At 32.7% G+C, this 15,984-nt stretch overlaps 1 protein-coding gene across 2 annotated transcripts in view; it reads left to right on the plus strand.

Moving 5' to 3' along the window:
• The window catches only part of GABA-B-R1 (gamma-aminobutyric acid type B receptor subunit 1), a 160,992-nt gene that overhangs the window by 77,264 nt on the left and 67,744 nt on the right, over positions 1-15,984 (plus strand). For both annotated transcript variants that reach the window (XR_014878399.1, XM_085192452.1), the window contains exons 2-4: positions 8,273-8,896; positions 11,501-11,635; positions 14,388-14,558. Coding sequence is in view for 1 of the 2 variants with exons in the window: in XM_085192452.1 (XP_085048578.1) it covers positions 8,288-8,896; positions 11,501-11,635; positions 14,388-14,558 (915 nt within the window). In the remaining variant the exon portion in view is untranslated. The remainder of the gene's footprint in view (positions 1-8,272; positions 8,897-11,500; positions 11,636-14,387; positions 14,559-15,984) is intronic.

A 15,984-nucleotide genomic window follows, 5' to 3' on the forward strand; every position in this document is an offset into this window, starting at 1 on the left:
TTTCCACAATGAAGGAAGAGCTTTTAAGTCCTCATTAAATATTTTATATTACTTTTTATTACCTTCTGTTATCGTCATAATGTCATTTTAAATAGATAACTTTAATATGAATGCTGGGAGTTTATAATAACCGTGGTTATAATTTTAAAAAAAATTTAAAGAAATATATAATGGGAAACGGAATGTCTTAACGGTTCCCTCTGTGACAATCCAACCTGCCCTGATGTAATTTAGTAAAACGTAACAAAGTTACATAATGTGAATGTTATTTTTAAATTAAGTTTTATATATTTTATATTTGGCCGAACAGTGTTAAATTAAGAATAAAAACTATTATTTAAAACTATTACTATACTAATAACTATTACTATACTATTACTAATATTATTTGGATCTATTGTAGTGCAGTGAAGTGTATTTAGCTAGTGACAATGGTTGCTAGTTCAATGCAAAACAATTTTATAACTACGTTAATGTAAAAGATAAAATTCTTTTTTTTTCAGTTTCACGTTATATCCTGAAATTCATCAAAACACTTTCCGGAGAATTTCCGAGACTCTTTTTTTCTTGACACCGAGAATTGGCGAAACTTAACGCCACGCTTTGTCTTGCTACCAGATCGAAAAAATTAAAATATTAAATAATTCACTCTCTCAAGTGGAAATCGAACCTACGACCGTCTCGCTTACACTCACAATTTTGTACATATATATATATACAAACTAAAAACTCTCCTAAACCACAGTGTGACATTCTTTGAATAAATAAAAAAAGACAACAGATAATAGATAAAATAGTTCTTAGATAACTATCTTATATTTAAGACAATTTATTTTTCTACCATATTCTAAAGTGCTTCTTACAGACCGAGCACTACTTGAGTCTGAAAGTCATATCGGATATCAAGATCGTTCAGAATATTCTAAGATAGGAATACTAATACAATAAGTATAGGGAAATCACAAAGGCTCTATTGAACGGCCTCTTTACTTAATGATTGCGCATTTATTTTTATTCTTCCTCAACTAAATAGTGACTCTTACCGTTAACTTTGACGAAATGGTGACTCTTATCGTTAACTTTGACTAAATGGTGACTCTTACCGTTAATTTTGACTAAATGGTGACTCTTACCGTTAACGTGGACTAAATAGTACCTGTTACCGTTAATACTCTAATATAATCGTGTTTTGTTTTCCGTTTTAAAATAATCCGACATAACAGGAAGGAAGATTGAAACATGAAACGCTGATTAAGGATTTATATTTCATTATAATTTATTATAATATTAATATTAATGTTTTTTGTTTGGTGACTCTTACCGTTAACGTGGGCTAAATAGTACCTGTTACCGTTAATACTCTAATATAATCGTGTTTTGTTTTCCGTTTTAAAATAATCCGACATAACAGGAAGGAAGATTGAAACATGAAACGCTGATTAAGGATTTATATTTCATTATAATTTATTATAATATTAATATTAATGTTTTTTGTTGTGCTGTTTTTGGGGAGAAAATTGAAAACAGTTTTTATCATTTATGATATTTTTGTCAATATTATGTTTTAAGCGGCATTAAAAGCCACCACTCAACACACAGTGCCCCTAGAATTCGGCGGAAAATGGAGAACGAAAATGCAATGGAGTCTCTCAACAGTAGTATCCCAGGTTCCCTCTGCCTATCCTAGTATGTGCAGGATACAGCGTGAAAATAAAAAAAAAAAAAATAAAAACAACATTCGGACGTTGTAATTGCTTTGTTTTTATGACAATATGTTATTATTGAAGTAGAATAAAATTAACCGCACCACACCCAATCATAGCAGTTGTATTGCGAGTAGCTTCAGTAATGTCATCGAGCGCTGTTCGGGGCTTTCATTAAATAAAATTAAGTCTATGAAAAGCTTGTTTAAATATAGATATAGCATGTATTGAACGATTATTACTTTTTTCGTTCAATAATAAAAATTAAAACGAATTATTACAAAAATCATGATTATCAAAACAAACGACAAAATTATGTCTTATATTAATTATAGCTACGTAAATCTTGTTTTTTTCAGTTTCACGCCATATCCCGAACACAGCAGGGTAGGCAGTGAAAACCGAGAGTCCACCCCGACACTCCACTCTCCACTTTCCGTTAAATCCTGAAGGCATTTCGTGCCTTGTATATTACGTATTTTCAAAATATCAGTGTGTTCATTCTAAAATAATGACTTAGAAACTCGGTTGTAATGTCAATTAACCAGCAATATACCATGTGGTTGGAATAATGAAACCATAAATTACAATGAACAGGAGAATGGTGACTGTCTTCAAAATTAATATATACGGTTAGCACGCTCGTGTGAGCACACCGTCTCTACAGTTGTCGAACTAAAGCTAATAACTTTAATATATTCAACAACTGTATGAATATTTATTTTGTATTTAAGTATGGAATATAATATAAGCAGTTTGTATTTAATTTATATAATATTTTTTAGAAAGCATATGAAAATTGTGTTTTTAGCTTCACCTGTATTCCGCACACAGCAGAGTAGGCAGAGAATCTAGGGTTAAAACACTCCGTTCTCTATTTTTCGCCTAGACACTAAAAAGTGAAGAAATTAAACACACAACCTGTCGCGTTTACAATTACTCACCACGATCGACTAATAAATTACTGATATACAAAATTAACAATTAACTTAAAGTTTCCAAAAATGTTTAATGAAATTGCTTTTTAACCTATAATAAATTAATTTATGAACAAGCGATTCTTCTTTTATTTCTATCTTTTATCATGAATTCGCTTCATAATATAAGTTTAGTGAACGTTTGTAAATTCTTTTTAGTAATTCTAATCCAATAAGCATTCGTAAATTTCTTCACCCTTTGTATTTTTAATGGTTTTTGTCTGATTCGAGAGGGTGTTACAGATGACTGAGCTAAGTGCCATTTCGATAGTTGAGAGACGTAATTGGTTTCTGGCTGAGCTAAAGTGGCAAAGTGGCTTCGGGAAATTCAAAATACTATGCTTGCGAGATAGGGATCACTGAAAATAGAAAATAGTTGGATATTTCATTTTTAAGAGTATTCTAACAATTTTTAAGTGTATTTTAATATTGCTATAGAATATTGGTTTGTGCCCATGTGCGTGCAACTGTTAACATGACATTTGGGTGGGCAACATGCAATTTTCCAGAATTCAGTAAAAAGTGGGGATCGGAAGTGGCTTAATGAGTGTCTTAAGCGAGGTTACCCAGGTTCCTTTTACCTCCCCCTGCTATGTGCGGGAACAGCGTGAAGCTGTTGAAATAACAATAAGAAATAAGGTGTTTATGCGATAATAACATAATTTGAGATGAAGGAGGATTTGAAAGGAAGATTGATGTCATACTTATTTCAAATAAGACTAAGCAGGAAATACTCCTCGCGGGATTCCGCGGGATGCTAAAAAATCAAACAAAAAGGAAACGCCACAATTATATTCACAAAATCTGTATACATTTAACATTAAAGGCCGGCATAATGGAGTTTAATCTAATGGAAAATTCGGTATATTACACGTTTTTCTCCGGATATACATGCTTTTCTTTTTATAAAACTCACTCGTACTGAATATATTTAGCAATATCGTGGGTTTTTATCTCGCATATATTATTTCCAAATGAATTTTAATGAGAGACACAAAAAATATATATACAGAACTTCGTTAGTGTTGCTAAAGAATTTTAATGATGCAAGGGCAAAGCTTTGAACGGTGAACATTCAAAAAGGCTAAATACTAAGTGTATGTATGTAATATTGTTTTAAATAACTTAGAAACAAGGCAATTATACGGATTTTAAATATAACATACATCTCTTATTCACTTGTCACGTTTTTAGGGTTCCGTACCTATATGGTACTTCCAGTGAATCTACAATTATGAATATGGCCAGAAGTGGGAAATTGTAGTTCAAAGAAAGGTAAAACAAAGAATATTTATCGATATTTCATAGAAAAAAACATAACAAACTTATAATTGTAGTTCATTCCAAGCAAAATGAATGTAGACGTCCGCAAACTTAAGTTTGTCACGTTGTAAAAATGATACGGACCATGTGTATGTCAGGTCAGGTCAGCAGGTTTTAAATAATGCGAAAAAAAATTACTATTCTTATAAACTGTACATCGTGTTGACATACCTCCAATATAAATTCTGAATTTGGTACGGAACCCTCGGTATGCGAGTCCAGCTCCCACTTGACCGGTTTTATAATGAAACAAAGCTTTTGCAAAAAAGCACTGGATGCTCCGCTGTCACACTGCATGTAATTGCAAGTAACCGCTCGACTGTTACATTCATATAAATGATGTGTCGTTTTAATATAATTATCCTCATTTAAATTTATGAGATATTTTTTATTTGAAAATATTATACATAATTTTTTGACGAAGTTAGACATTTTAATATTCTTTTTTTTATTCTTCTCCCAGTGGAAGGAAAAGTTTCTATTAATTATACATTATGCTATCTTAAATTTGTTATTTCTTTGACGCCAACTTTTATTATCTTTTATTTTCATAGTGATGTAACACCACTTTTGTCTTTCTCGATAAATAAACTATCCAATACAAACAGATTTTTTTAGTTAGAACAAATAGTTCCTGAGATTAGCGCGTGGAACCTAACAAACTCGTTGGTTTTATATTATTAACATTGATTAATTTTATTTACATAGTCATAGCATATAGTAACTTGTGGCTTGTTATTTTTTTAATATTATAACAAAGAAGTTATTAACGTATCTTAACATTTTTCTACCTCTTTGGAAAATATTCTACTTTCTCATTATTATTTTCATTTAGGTCAACATCCTTATTAAGGTATTTTTTTGTTAGCTGTGAACTTAAAAAAAATAGTCCTACAGAATAACTTTCGCTCGCCCACCTCGATTCTTAAGTATTTTCTCTCCAAGCTACGAAAATACTGGTATTGATTTTGATGTGTACCTATAATATATTCCATCTCTGTCTTAAACTTGTAACCCTAATACTTACATTATTATTACATAAAGTATATCCATATACAATAAGAGGTCAGTCGTGGCGGGCAGAGGAGAGAGAGAAGTTTCGATTCCCACTCGAGGAATTGAAATTTTTCATATTTTCTTTTTTTCGCTCTGGTGTTGAGCAAATACGCGGCGTAGAGTTCAATACGTTGAGTACACAATGCCTGTAGAATTTGGTGGAGAGTGGAGAGCGTAGTGTCTCATCATTAGGCTCCTTCTGCCTCAACACTAGACTCTTCTTAAGCAATTACATACAATACATTAATTAACAATATTATTTCCATTAGCAAAACTAAATATTACAACATTCCGAATAGCATAAAACAAAAGCATCTTCTCATTTCATTAAGTAAAACCCTGAAAGGTTAACAGCGATAAGTATTAGGGGAAATAATCAACGAACCATTAAGCTCATTTCATTACAGCCGATGCCCTGGAGAGACGATTATCGGTCCTTTGTTCCTGCGAATACTTTTCGATACTGCATACGTACAAAAGTCGATAGATATATGGTTTTTAATGATTCATTATATAAGACCGTAGCTTTATATCATTATAAAATACTAGCGGCCCGCCCGCGGCTTCGCCCGCGTGTACTACGTTATTATTAATTTTTGTCTCTATGAGTACCTACATCCTATATGTGACGTCTATGCAAAATTTGAGACTCCTAGCATTTGTAGTAACGAAATTTCATACAAACTTTAAACCCCAAAAACCACCCCTTAGAAGTCGAATATTGCAAATTCCCGTCTTAGCGAGCACCTACGTCTTATAAATAACTCCTATGCAAAATTTGAAATTCCTAGCAATTGTAGTTTCTGAGATTTCGTGATGAGTGACCTTTCGATTTTATATATATAGATAGATAACTGTAGTTAGACTAAAGACAAGTTACTTTATTAATACAATAGATAAAACAAATCGTTTTTTACTTTTCCCATTTAGGAGAAAATAAATAAAACATTTTCAGGCCGCTATCAGAGTAAAAAACCGAAATTGTCAAGTCATTTGTTAAAGTTACTTAAACGTTTCTTTCATTCCTTGACAAAATAAGATATACTCAAGATTCCCCTTTCTAAACTAAAAAAGGGCTGATGTCTGCCCAAAAATAAGGCTAAATTTTGAGGTGAATTTTTCAGTACGCATTTATTTTTCTTTTTAACCGACTTCTGTAAGAAAAGGAGGTTATCAATTCGACTGTATTTTTTTTTTTTTTTTTTTTTATGTTTGTTACCTCATAACTTTTAACTGGGTGAACCGATTTTGATAATTTTTTTTTATTTGAAAGGTATAGCTTCCCGAATGGTCCCATTTTTTTTTGGTCCATGTCTGACAATGGTATCCATGACAAAATCCCATAAGTCTTAAATTTGCATTAGGCATGTGCGCGACTAATAGCCGAATAACTCAATGTCGCGCCAACCGATTTTGATGATTCTTTTTTTATTTGAAAGGATACACTTCAAGGATAATTTGGTGAAAGTTTGGTTAGGTTTCGATTATGGAATCCGGAGAAAATTGAGAAAGTTTGTTTTTTTTGGCCAAAAATTAATTATACTGTAATAGTTACAAGCAAAAACTTTTTAAATTGATGTCAGAAGTGAGATTCCTGATCGTTGCATTTCTTTTCAACCAACCTCAAAAAAGAGGATGTTCTCATTTTTAACCAACTTCAAAAAAGGGAGATTCCCAATTCGCCCGAATACTTTTTATGTGTGTTCTTGTGAATATACCAAAATGTTACTTTGCACAAAAATAATACCTAATTAAATGAAGTTTTACATGGGACAACCACAACCACTCGTTGACAACCACTACCACCACTATCACCACTCGTTTAAGAAGCAGTATTTTAAGATCTACCCATCACTTAAAATCGTAAAATAAATTAATTTTAAACAAAAACAAAAACCGACTTCTAACAATGAACTAAAAAGTGAAAAATAATTTTAAAAAGATTTTATAATTTTGAAGTCGGTGTCAATCTAATGCTACAACACCTTTACTACAATATCTAATTACTAAGCCTGTTTGTTTTACTTGGCACCGACTTCAAAATTATAAAATCTTTATATAATTATTTTTCACTTTTTAGTTCGTTGTTAGAAGTCGGTTTTTGTTTTTGTTAAAAATTAATTTATCTAACAACAAACTTTGCAAATCGTATATTATTTACGGTCGCATAGCGACGGTTGTTATTAACATGGCGGAAAAAATTGCATGTCAAATTAATAAATATTTTAATATATTGGTATATATCGAAAATATTACAAATATGAGAAAAAAAGTATCCTACGTTCATCCCGAGGCCCTCAAGTATCTCTATATGAGTATTTTATCACAATTAAATTAGCGGTTTGGCCCTGATTGCGTAAAAGACAGACAAACAGACAGATAGAGTTACTTTCGAATTTATAATATAGATATGGATATTGAGAACTGCCATTTAAAAACATACTTAGACAGACAAACATAGAAGCCATATTTTAGAGAGCATCTATGTTTGTGTAACCTCTTATATTACCCCAATCGAGTGTCTCTAGACTCCCATTCTATAGAACATCCAGTTATTTGTTAGCTGATATCATCGAAGTCTGCAATTGTTCTCTTTGACAATAGTTGAACTTTGTCAATATAGAAGGGTAAGTTAAGTTCAAACATAAGTTTGAGGTACGTAACTAATAGTATGTGTTCTTAACCAGGTATAGCCACCGGCTGTTATTCCAAAACTTGGATTTCAGTTGAACAGGTCACATATTAAGGGAAATGTTATGTTAATATTACTTTCTCCTTGCTTATCGTATTAAGTTAGAGAAAAACATATTTCTTAAATGTTACATATTAAATTTCTACATAATATATGTAAATTATGTTTTTTTTGTTTCGTTTATTTTGATCAGGTTCAGGCTGTATCCCGCACACAGCAGGGTAGGCAGAGGGAACCTAGTGTTAAGACCCTCCATTCCCCACTTTCTGCCGAATTCTGGAGGCATTGCGTGTTGAGGGGCAGAACTCAACGCCGCGCTTTGCCTCGACACCAGAGCGAAGAAATGGAAATATAAACGTAAATAAATATTCCACTTCTTCGAGTGGGGATCGAACCCACAACCGTCGCGTTACATTCACACCCTTGCACCACTGCGCCAAGAAGTCCTCATTTTTTTTAAATCTTGATTGACAGTATTGACTTTTTTGTTTAACGAAATTAATACATGAAACTTGTTGCAGGAGAGAAGATGGAAAATGAGAAAGGTGAACAATGACAGCATGTCCCCGCCGCGAGCGATGACCCTGCAGGGTGCCGGGGATCGCGAGCCACAGGCGGGGCCCGCCCGGCACCACGCGCCCCTCACCCCGCCCTCGACGTATTTTATAAAACATTTCACGCTTATTAGGCTATATCTACTATTTCTACGGGTGATATCTTATTTACACGACGCCGCTATACCTCGGACGGGCGCCATATTTAATTTTCCAAAGCGTCCACTAGTCAAATTAAAAGCGGCCGCGAGTGTGTTTTCTAGAACTAGAATATTGTGTTGCAATGTTATTACTTTGTTAGTGTATGCTGTAGAGCAATTCTTCGTTGTTGCCAAGTGTATAGTGTGCGTGACGAGAAGTGGCACCCAGACAGTCCTACCGATGCTGCTTTTGAGTGGACTCTTGAGATACAGCGATTGTAGACGTGATAATGACTTGCATATTGGTGGTATATTTCCGATGGAAGGGGAAGGGGGCTGGCAGGGTGGGCAAGCGTGTAAACCTGCTGCTGAACTAGCACTCGCCGATGTTAACGCAAGATCAGATCTGTTATCTGGATTCAAATTACTACTGCACAGCAATGATAGTAAGGTAAAGTATATTTAAATATTTATATTATGCAGTTACGACACTAATTTGAAGGTTAATTATAAAAACTTTATAAAATAATTAAAACAACAAAAGAATTGAAATACAAAAATAATAATAAACCTTTTAATTATTAATTAATATAATTATGCTCTTAAACTATTGTAATATAATACCTTAGCGCCAATTCAAAAGTTTAATAAAAGATAAATAAAGATATAATAAAAGATATAGGATAATATTTGTAGGTTAATAACGAAAATAGTCCATTAAATTAAATAATCCCCTTAAATATTATTAAGATTAAACGAAATAGGTACGAAAACGACGACAGTATTTCTAACGAGGCCGCCACAGAACGAGAAGGCGTTACAATCTTGGGTGGCGGACCGCGATAGCGGAGAGTGAACCTGACATTCGATTCAATTATTGAAAATTTATGAATCGCTCACGAAAGAAAATTTTATTGGATAGAATATCCGAGCCGGATGGAAGTGATTTCCCAATTTATACATTTTACCTCTTAGATAGAATTGATGATTTCGTTCGTTCTAATGTTTGGTATCGAGAGCTTAATGGTACCTAATAAGTAAATCGGAATTAATTTGTCTATATATTGTACATGCACATGGTAAATTTAAATTAATTGATAAAATTTTACTTTTACATAAAGTTTACTTCCAAATAAAACATTCAATTACTTCAGGTTATTGAGTTCATATCTCGTTTTATATTTTTATTCAGGCTAGTCTTTCTCTTTCGCTTTCTCAAGAAAGCACATACACAACGCCCTAAGTTCAGAGTTAAAACATTTTGTAAAATTTTTGACGTGATAACATCTTATAAATCGATGAACGCCGTTGAAAAAGTGTGACTGATTGACACGTTCCGCCTGAGCCGAGCGTGCGAGCGAGAGGAAAGAACAAACGATAGAGAGGCGCGATCGGCCTGAGCGTACGGCTTGTGACGCATCTATCTATTATAACCTGTAATAAAGAAAAAAATAAAATTAAATCAGCTTCACGCTGTATCCAGCACGCAGCAGGGTAGGTAGAGGGAACCTATTGTAATACACCGTTCCCCACTTTCTGCCCAGTTCTGGAGGCATTGAGTGTTGAGTGGCAGAACTCAACACCGCACTTTACCTCTACCCAGAACGAGAATCTGGTATCAACACTTTAGTAGTAGATATATTATTTACAAATTCTACCCTTATATATTAAAATACCATTCAATTTATTTAAGTATACCATTTCCTAATATTCTCCAAATTTAAGATATTAAATAACCGACGTAGCCTGTCACTCTCTTATAGTAGGTAAGAACGTCAACGTTAATTATTTAAGCCGGCCCTTTCATAAGCTTGACGGCTCTTTCTGACAAGCAAAACTGAATTTTTAATATCCAATTAATGCGAATTCAAGTAAAAGGTTATTAATTATACAGTTTTTCTATTTTTGTATGAATCATCATGTTTAATATTGAATAAGCGATCAAATAATGTAAGACGTGAGGCTAGTGGCACAAGCGTTTGATATAGATAAGTTGTGAGTTCGATTTCCACTAGATATATAATATTTTCATTTATTCGCTCTCGTTCCACCACTCAACACGCAATGCCTCCAGAATTCTGAGGAAAATGAGGAACGGAGTGTATTAACACTAGGTTCTAGGCGTAATACGATACGCTGGGAAATAAAAAAAAAAGAAAATGATTGATAAATTAATGTTATCACTACGGTTCGTAGAAGTAACATTTAAAAAGTATAACTCGAAAAATAAACTTCCCAATTTTTTCGGTTTTCATCCGCAACGGAAACCCTTTTAATAGAGCTCCATTGTCTGTTTTTTCGCTGTTCTGTGCAAAATTCGAAAACTATTCAATCTATCTAGGTCAGATAATAAATAGAAGTTTAGCTTCCAACGTTTTCTTTTTCTAACCTTCAGTTTTAACGTTATGATATGGTTAATTAAATAAAAAAAGCTTTTTTTTTATTTTTACAATATTGTCAGTGATTACTAGAACAAGTTTTATGTTAATATCGACGGTTCTGAGTTCGATTCCTACTTGAGGCAAAAAGCCGGGGTTCAATGCCTCCAAAAAATTGGCGGAAAGTGGGGAACGGAGTATCTTACTACGAGTTCCCTCTGGACCCTCGGCACGAAGCTGATTTTTTCATTTGAAATGTAATATTTTTATATTTACCAGTTACATTATTTAAGTAAAAATTAAATTCATTAGTATATTAGCATAAAATAAAGACGCCATCGTTATTCACTTGGGAAGTATCTAATTGTAAATGCAATGGTAAGTTACTTTCCAACTGGGAACAACATTTATATTTAAAAAGTATCTATTTTTATTTCTCTTGTGTGTAAAAGTAGGTGCAGCTACCTTGTTTATTATCATTTCTTACATTTCATACTCGTGATTTCATTTAAAACGTAAAAAAAATCCTATAAGTGTTACTTAAAATTATAATTTAAATAGAGAACGGAGTGTCCCAGAATTGGGTTTTCTCTCCCTAATCTACTAATACTAAATACTACTATAGAATGCGAAAGGAAAAAAAATAATAATACTAACTATTCTGATTTGTTCTACAGTGTGAACCAGGTCTGGGAGCGAGTGTTATGTACAACTTGTTGTACAATCCTCCACAAAAGCTGCTTTTACTGGCGGGGTGCTCGACTGTGTGTACCACTGTCGCTGAGGCAGCAAAAATGTGGAATCTCATGGTGGTGAGTATCACCTTATTAATTAATGCTTCTGTTAATTCAAATTCAAATTCAAATTCAAATTCAAATTCAAAATATTCTTTATTCAAATAAACTTTATAAGCACTTTTGAATGGTCGAATGTACATGTCAACAAAAAGCTACCACCGGTTCGGAAGGCAGTTCTGCTGAGAAGAGCCGGCAAGAAACTCAACAGTTGCTCTTTTTAAAGTCAATGGTATATTTTACTATTACATTAGCTGGCAGCTGTCCTGCCCGACATTCAATAGACATTAATTCCATACATGCTTATCCTTTAAATATTCTTGAACAGTGTAATAAGCTTTACTTACTGATTTACTTACTTAATAAAGCAAAATGCGGCATAAACCTCCGCCAATGAAGACATAATGCGTCCAGTATTCGACGGAAAATGGGGAACGAAATTGTCTAAATGGGAACGGAGTGTATTAACACTAGGTTCCTAAATGCCCACCCTGCTGTGTGGGATACACAGTGAAGTTAAAAGGAAATATATATATGAAAATGACAATTGATTCTTAATTATATATTTATTATATTTGATAGTATTTAAATCAATTAAACTACCAATTCCTCTAACTTGTTCTTTTTTGCATGAAATTATTTTATTTTGTGGATTTTATACTAAATATTATAACTTGAATGTGGAACAAAAAACACTTCAAAGTTGTTGGATCTAATTCCTACTGAACTGAACGACTATTTGAATGACAATAGCATTATAATAGCTTCTAAGAACGGTATACGTTTAAGTACTGTATAGAAATCTCTGAATGGTACTATCAATAGGTTATATATAATTGACTTTAAGAATTTCCTTGTTTAGAGGAAGTTTTATATATTTTTTATTGAAATATATGTAAGCTGTTGAAGCCAATTGTGGAGCAGAGGAACAAGCACGTGACGTGGGCGTGGGTTCCATGACACGAGGAAATGGCATATTTAATATTTTCATTTCTTCGCTCTGAGGTCCAGAATTCTGCAAATTTAGGAACGGAGTGTCCTATCACTAGGTTTCCTCAGTCCATCCTGCTGTAAGGATACGCTAAAAAAAGATTATGCCATTCTCATAGCGAACCGCTTTCGCAACAGACTTAATTAGCAGTAAGTAGCTTACTAGTAATTACATCCAGTGTGAAACCACAACACTGGGTGGAAAATGAACATTTTTTTTTAAATATATGTAAGTTAAAGCATTGTAAACGAATAAAGTATTTTAAGTAACTCTAATGAAATTTTTACATTTTATATTTCTGTCTGCTTTCGTTTTTTGTTTTTTTTCTATTCATGGATGTATTATGTTTAAAAACTGGTGAAGTGCGAAAGGAACTCGCCCACAGAGGGTTCCGTACTATTTTCAAGATAGTAAGTTAACGGAAAGTACAATTTGGTAAAAATTACAAACCTAAGCTAGAAATGAACTAGTAAAATCGTAGTGCAATTTCAAGTTTGCAATACTTTTTTTTGGATAACATGTCTATAAATTTTTACTATTCGATTTTTTTCCTTGTTTGTGATGTAAGTTTCCACAACTAGAGTGTAATTTTAACCGATCAAATTTCATTAAGTATATACATTATCAGCTATAGAAGTATATGTATATTGTCATCTTAATCTCATTAGTTATAAGTAAAATGTAAAACTGAAGTAACAAAATCAAATGTTATACATGCAAAGTTTGAGCAGAACTCTACCTGAAGCTACTAGCTACTAAAACTGTGTATCTTGCTATTATAAAACTTTATACCAAATCAGCTTTGGGGCACTTACCTTAAGTATATTTATGTGAACCAGAATTATTTTAGAGAAAAAAAATCTTTACTAAAAATCTAATAAAGAAGAAATTGTTGTAAAATGATGAATTTTTAATGATATATAAAAAAAGTTCGTTACAATCATTTATTTCATGATAAACTATACCTATTTGATAATAATATAATGCATAACATTTTTTTAAATATATATTTTTTAAACTAAACATATGGCAAGTCGCAAAAGACCCGTAAGCCATCAACCAAAGGGAAGTGAGGAACCTTAATATCCGTTGGTTATTCCACAATAATTAAAAGGTATGATATTATTTTTCTTCTTTCAAAATGCAATATCTAAAATTGGTGATATTCGTTCATAACAATATTAGAAATTATTTTCTTTAGACTTTTAAATAAACCCTGTGTTCCAAATATATCTCACTCTTTATACTAAAGTTATGCACACAGATATGAAAAGAATATTCATTCATCACTACTCGTTCTAAGCTGGACCTAAAACAGAGCACTGACAGCTTTGTGACGTAACTACATAAGAGATAGGAACGAAATTTTAAAATATGATTAAAGATATTTAAAATATGGTTTTTTAAAATATGTAAAATACGTAAGCTCTGGTAACGAGGTAGAATTCGGCGGAAAATGGGGAAGTTGGGGGGCGTTTTTTTCCCGACCATCAGGAACTACCTTAATGAAATAAAATTGAACTAAATTAAAACAATTCAGTTCCCACTATCAGCATAATTTTCCAAAATTTTGTTTTGAGTTGAAGAGTTATGTCTGCATGACCGGGGGTAATCAAAATGGTTTAAATATGGTAATTCTCAACTCAACCTACTACAATCACACTTACACTCAGACGCTGCTTCTATTTCATTAAAAACATTTCTCTCATTTTTGAATCTATATTATTTAACATATTATTTTAATTATTAGGTTTCTATTAAACTGCATTTTTTTTCTAGTTGTGTTACGGGGCATCATCACCAGCGTTGTCAGACCGAGCGCGTTTCCCAACTTTGTTCCGAACGCATCCTTCAGCAACAGTCCATAACCCGACCAGGATAAAGCTGATGCAGAAGTTCGGATGGTCCCGTATAGCTATCCTGCAACAGGCAGAAGAAGTATTTATATCAGTAAGTAGTTGCAAATTTATGCTATTATTATTTTTAGAGAGAATCTCACAATGTTAGAATCGCATTTTATAATTAAACTGTAAGGTATTTTTAACGCAAAAAGTATTTGACGTGTGCGTGTTTGTCTGTCGCACTATAGCTCCTAAATCAATAAACCAATTCGAGTGCGGTTTTGTTTAATCTGAAACCTTGTTCATCGCGGTAGTTTTTAGCTATATTGTATGAATATAAGATTAGTAATTTAAGAACTACAAGCACTTTGCCAAAATGAGATAATGATATATTTGATCAGAATATCTTTTAAAATTTGATCTTTATTTATCAATGTACGAAAAGTACAGAAATATATAGGCAGAACTCAAGAGTACTTATGTCTTCTAAAGCCAGAAAATGCCCGTTTGTCCCGAAGTGGGGATCGAATGCTTACAATCAGATAGTGTCCTGCTGCGCCACGGAGGCCTTAAATAAGTCTTAGCCTACAAACCAAACTAAAAGTAAAGTTAAATTAAAGATATTTCTTAGATAAAAGAAAGGTATATGAATTAGTAATTTCTATTTAAATTCTACGACTGCCAAGGGATTTTTCTAAAACCCCTGAAGGTCTAAAATGGAGTATCAAAATTTAAATAAATCCGTACCTCGATACCCTCGAAAATCCGTGCAATAAATACAAATATCATAATTTCAAAACAAATTCTCATGAGGATTGAAGTTTATGTTAACTTTTTATTTATGTTTTCAGAAATAAAAAAATATAAAATTAAAAAAAAAAATCAGTTTATTATATAGCGACAACGTAGCATTGGATATATGATATAGGCATATACTTTGATAAATCATTAATGAAGGACGTCCTCCAGTCAGAAGTCAGTAGTAATTAAAGCCCTCATTAGTAGTATACAGGTGTGCTACGATTATTATTTTATATAAAAACATTATCAAGTAACTCTAACATTCATTTGTTTTATATAAAGTTAAAATAGAGAAAAGAGAAATAACCTAAATGTGTTTTGAAAGTGAGAAAGAATGACATTTCTATTGTTTTTTATAAAATTACTTACCTTTGGAGACCAGTCGTCCACAATAAGCGACCATAAACACGATAGGCTGTGGGTTTGATTTCCACTCGTAGAAATGAAATATTTAATATTTTGCTCGCTTGCATCGCTCTGATAATGAGGCGAACAGCGACATTAGGGTTTGCCACTCAACGCAGAATTTGGCGAAAAAAGTAGTGTCTAAATGGGAACGGAGTATCTTAACACCAGGTACCGTCGATAGAGTGTGATGACCCATCACACGTCTATCTTCACTTTCCCACCCTTTAAAAGACATTTCTAGTGCTATATGGTAATTCAACTCTACACCTTAGGTTTGATGGATATTTATCTATCGATGTTTATCAAGAAATCCTCGTTGTCTTGTT

This window comes from Heliconius melpomene, chromosome 11 (assembly GCF_056956725.1).
Source record: "Heliconius melpomene rosina isolate 202511_hmr_F chromosome 11, ASM5695672v1, whole genome shotgun sequence".
Lineage (NCBI taxonomy): Eukaryota > Metazoa > Arthropoda > Insecta > Lepidoptera > Nymphalidae > Heliconius > Heliconius melpomene.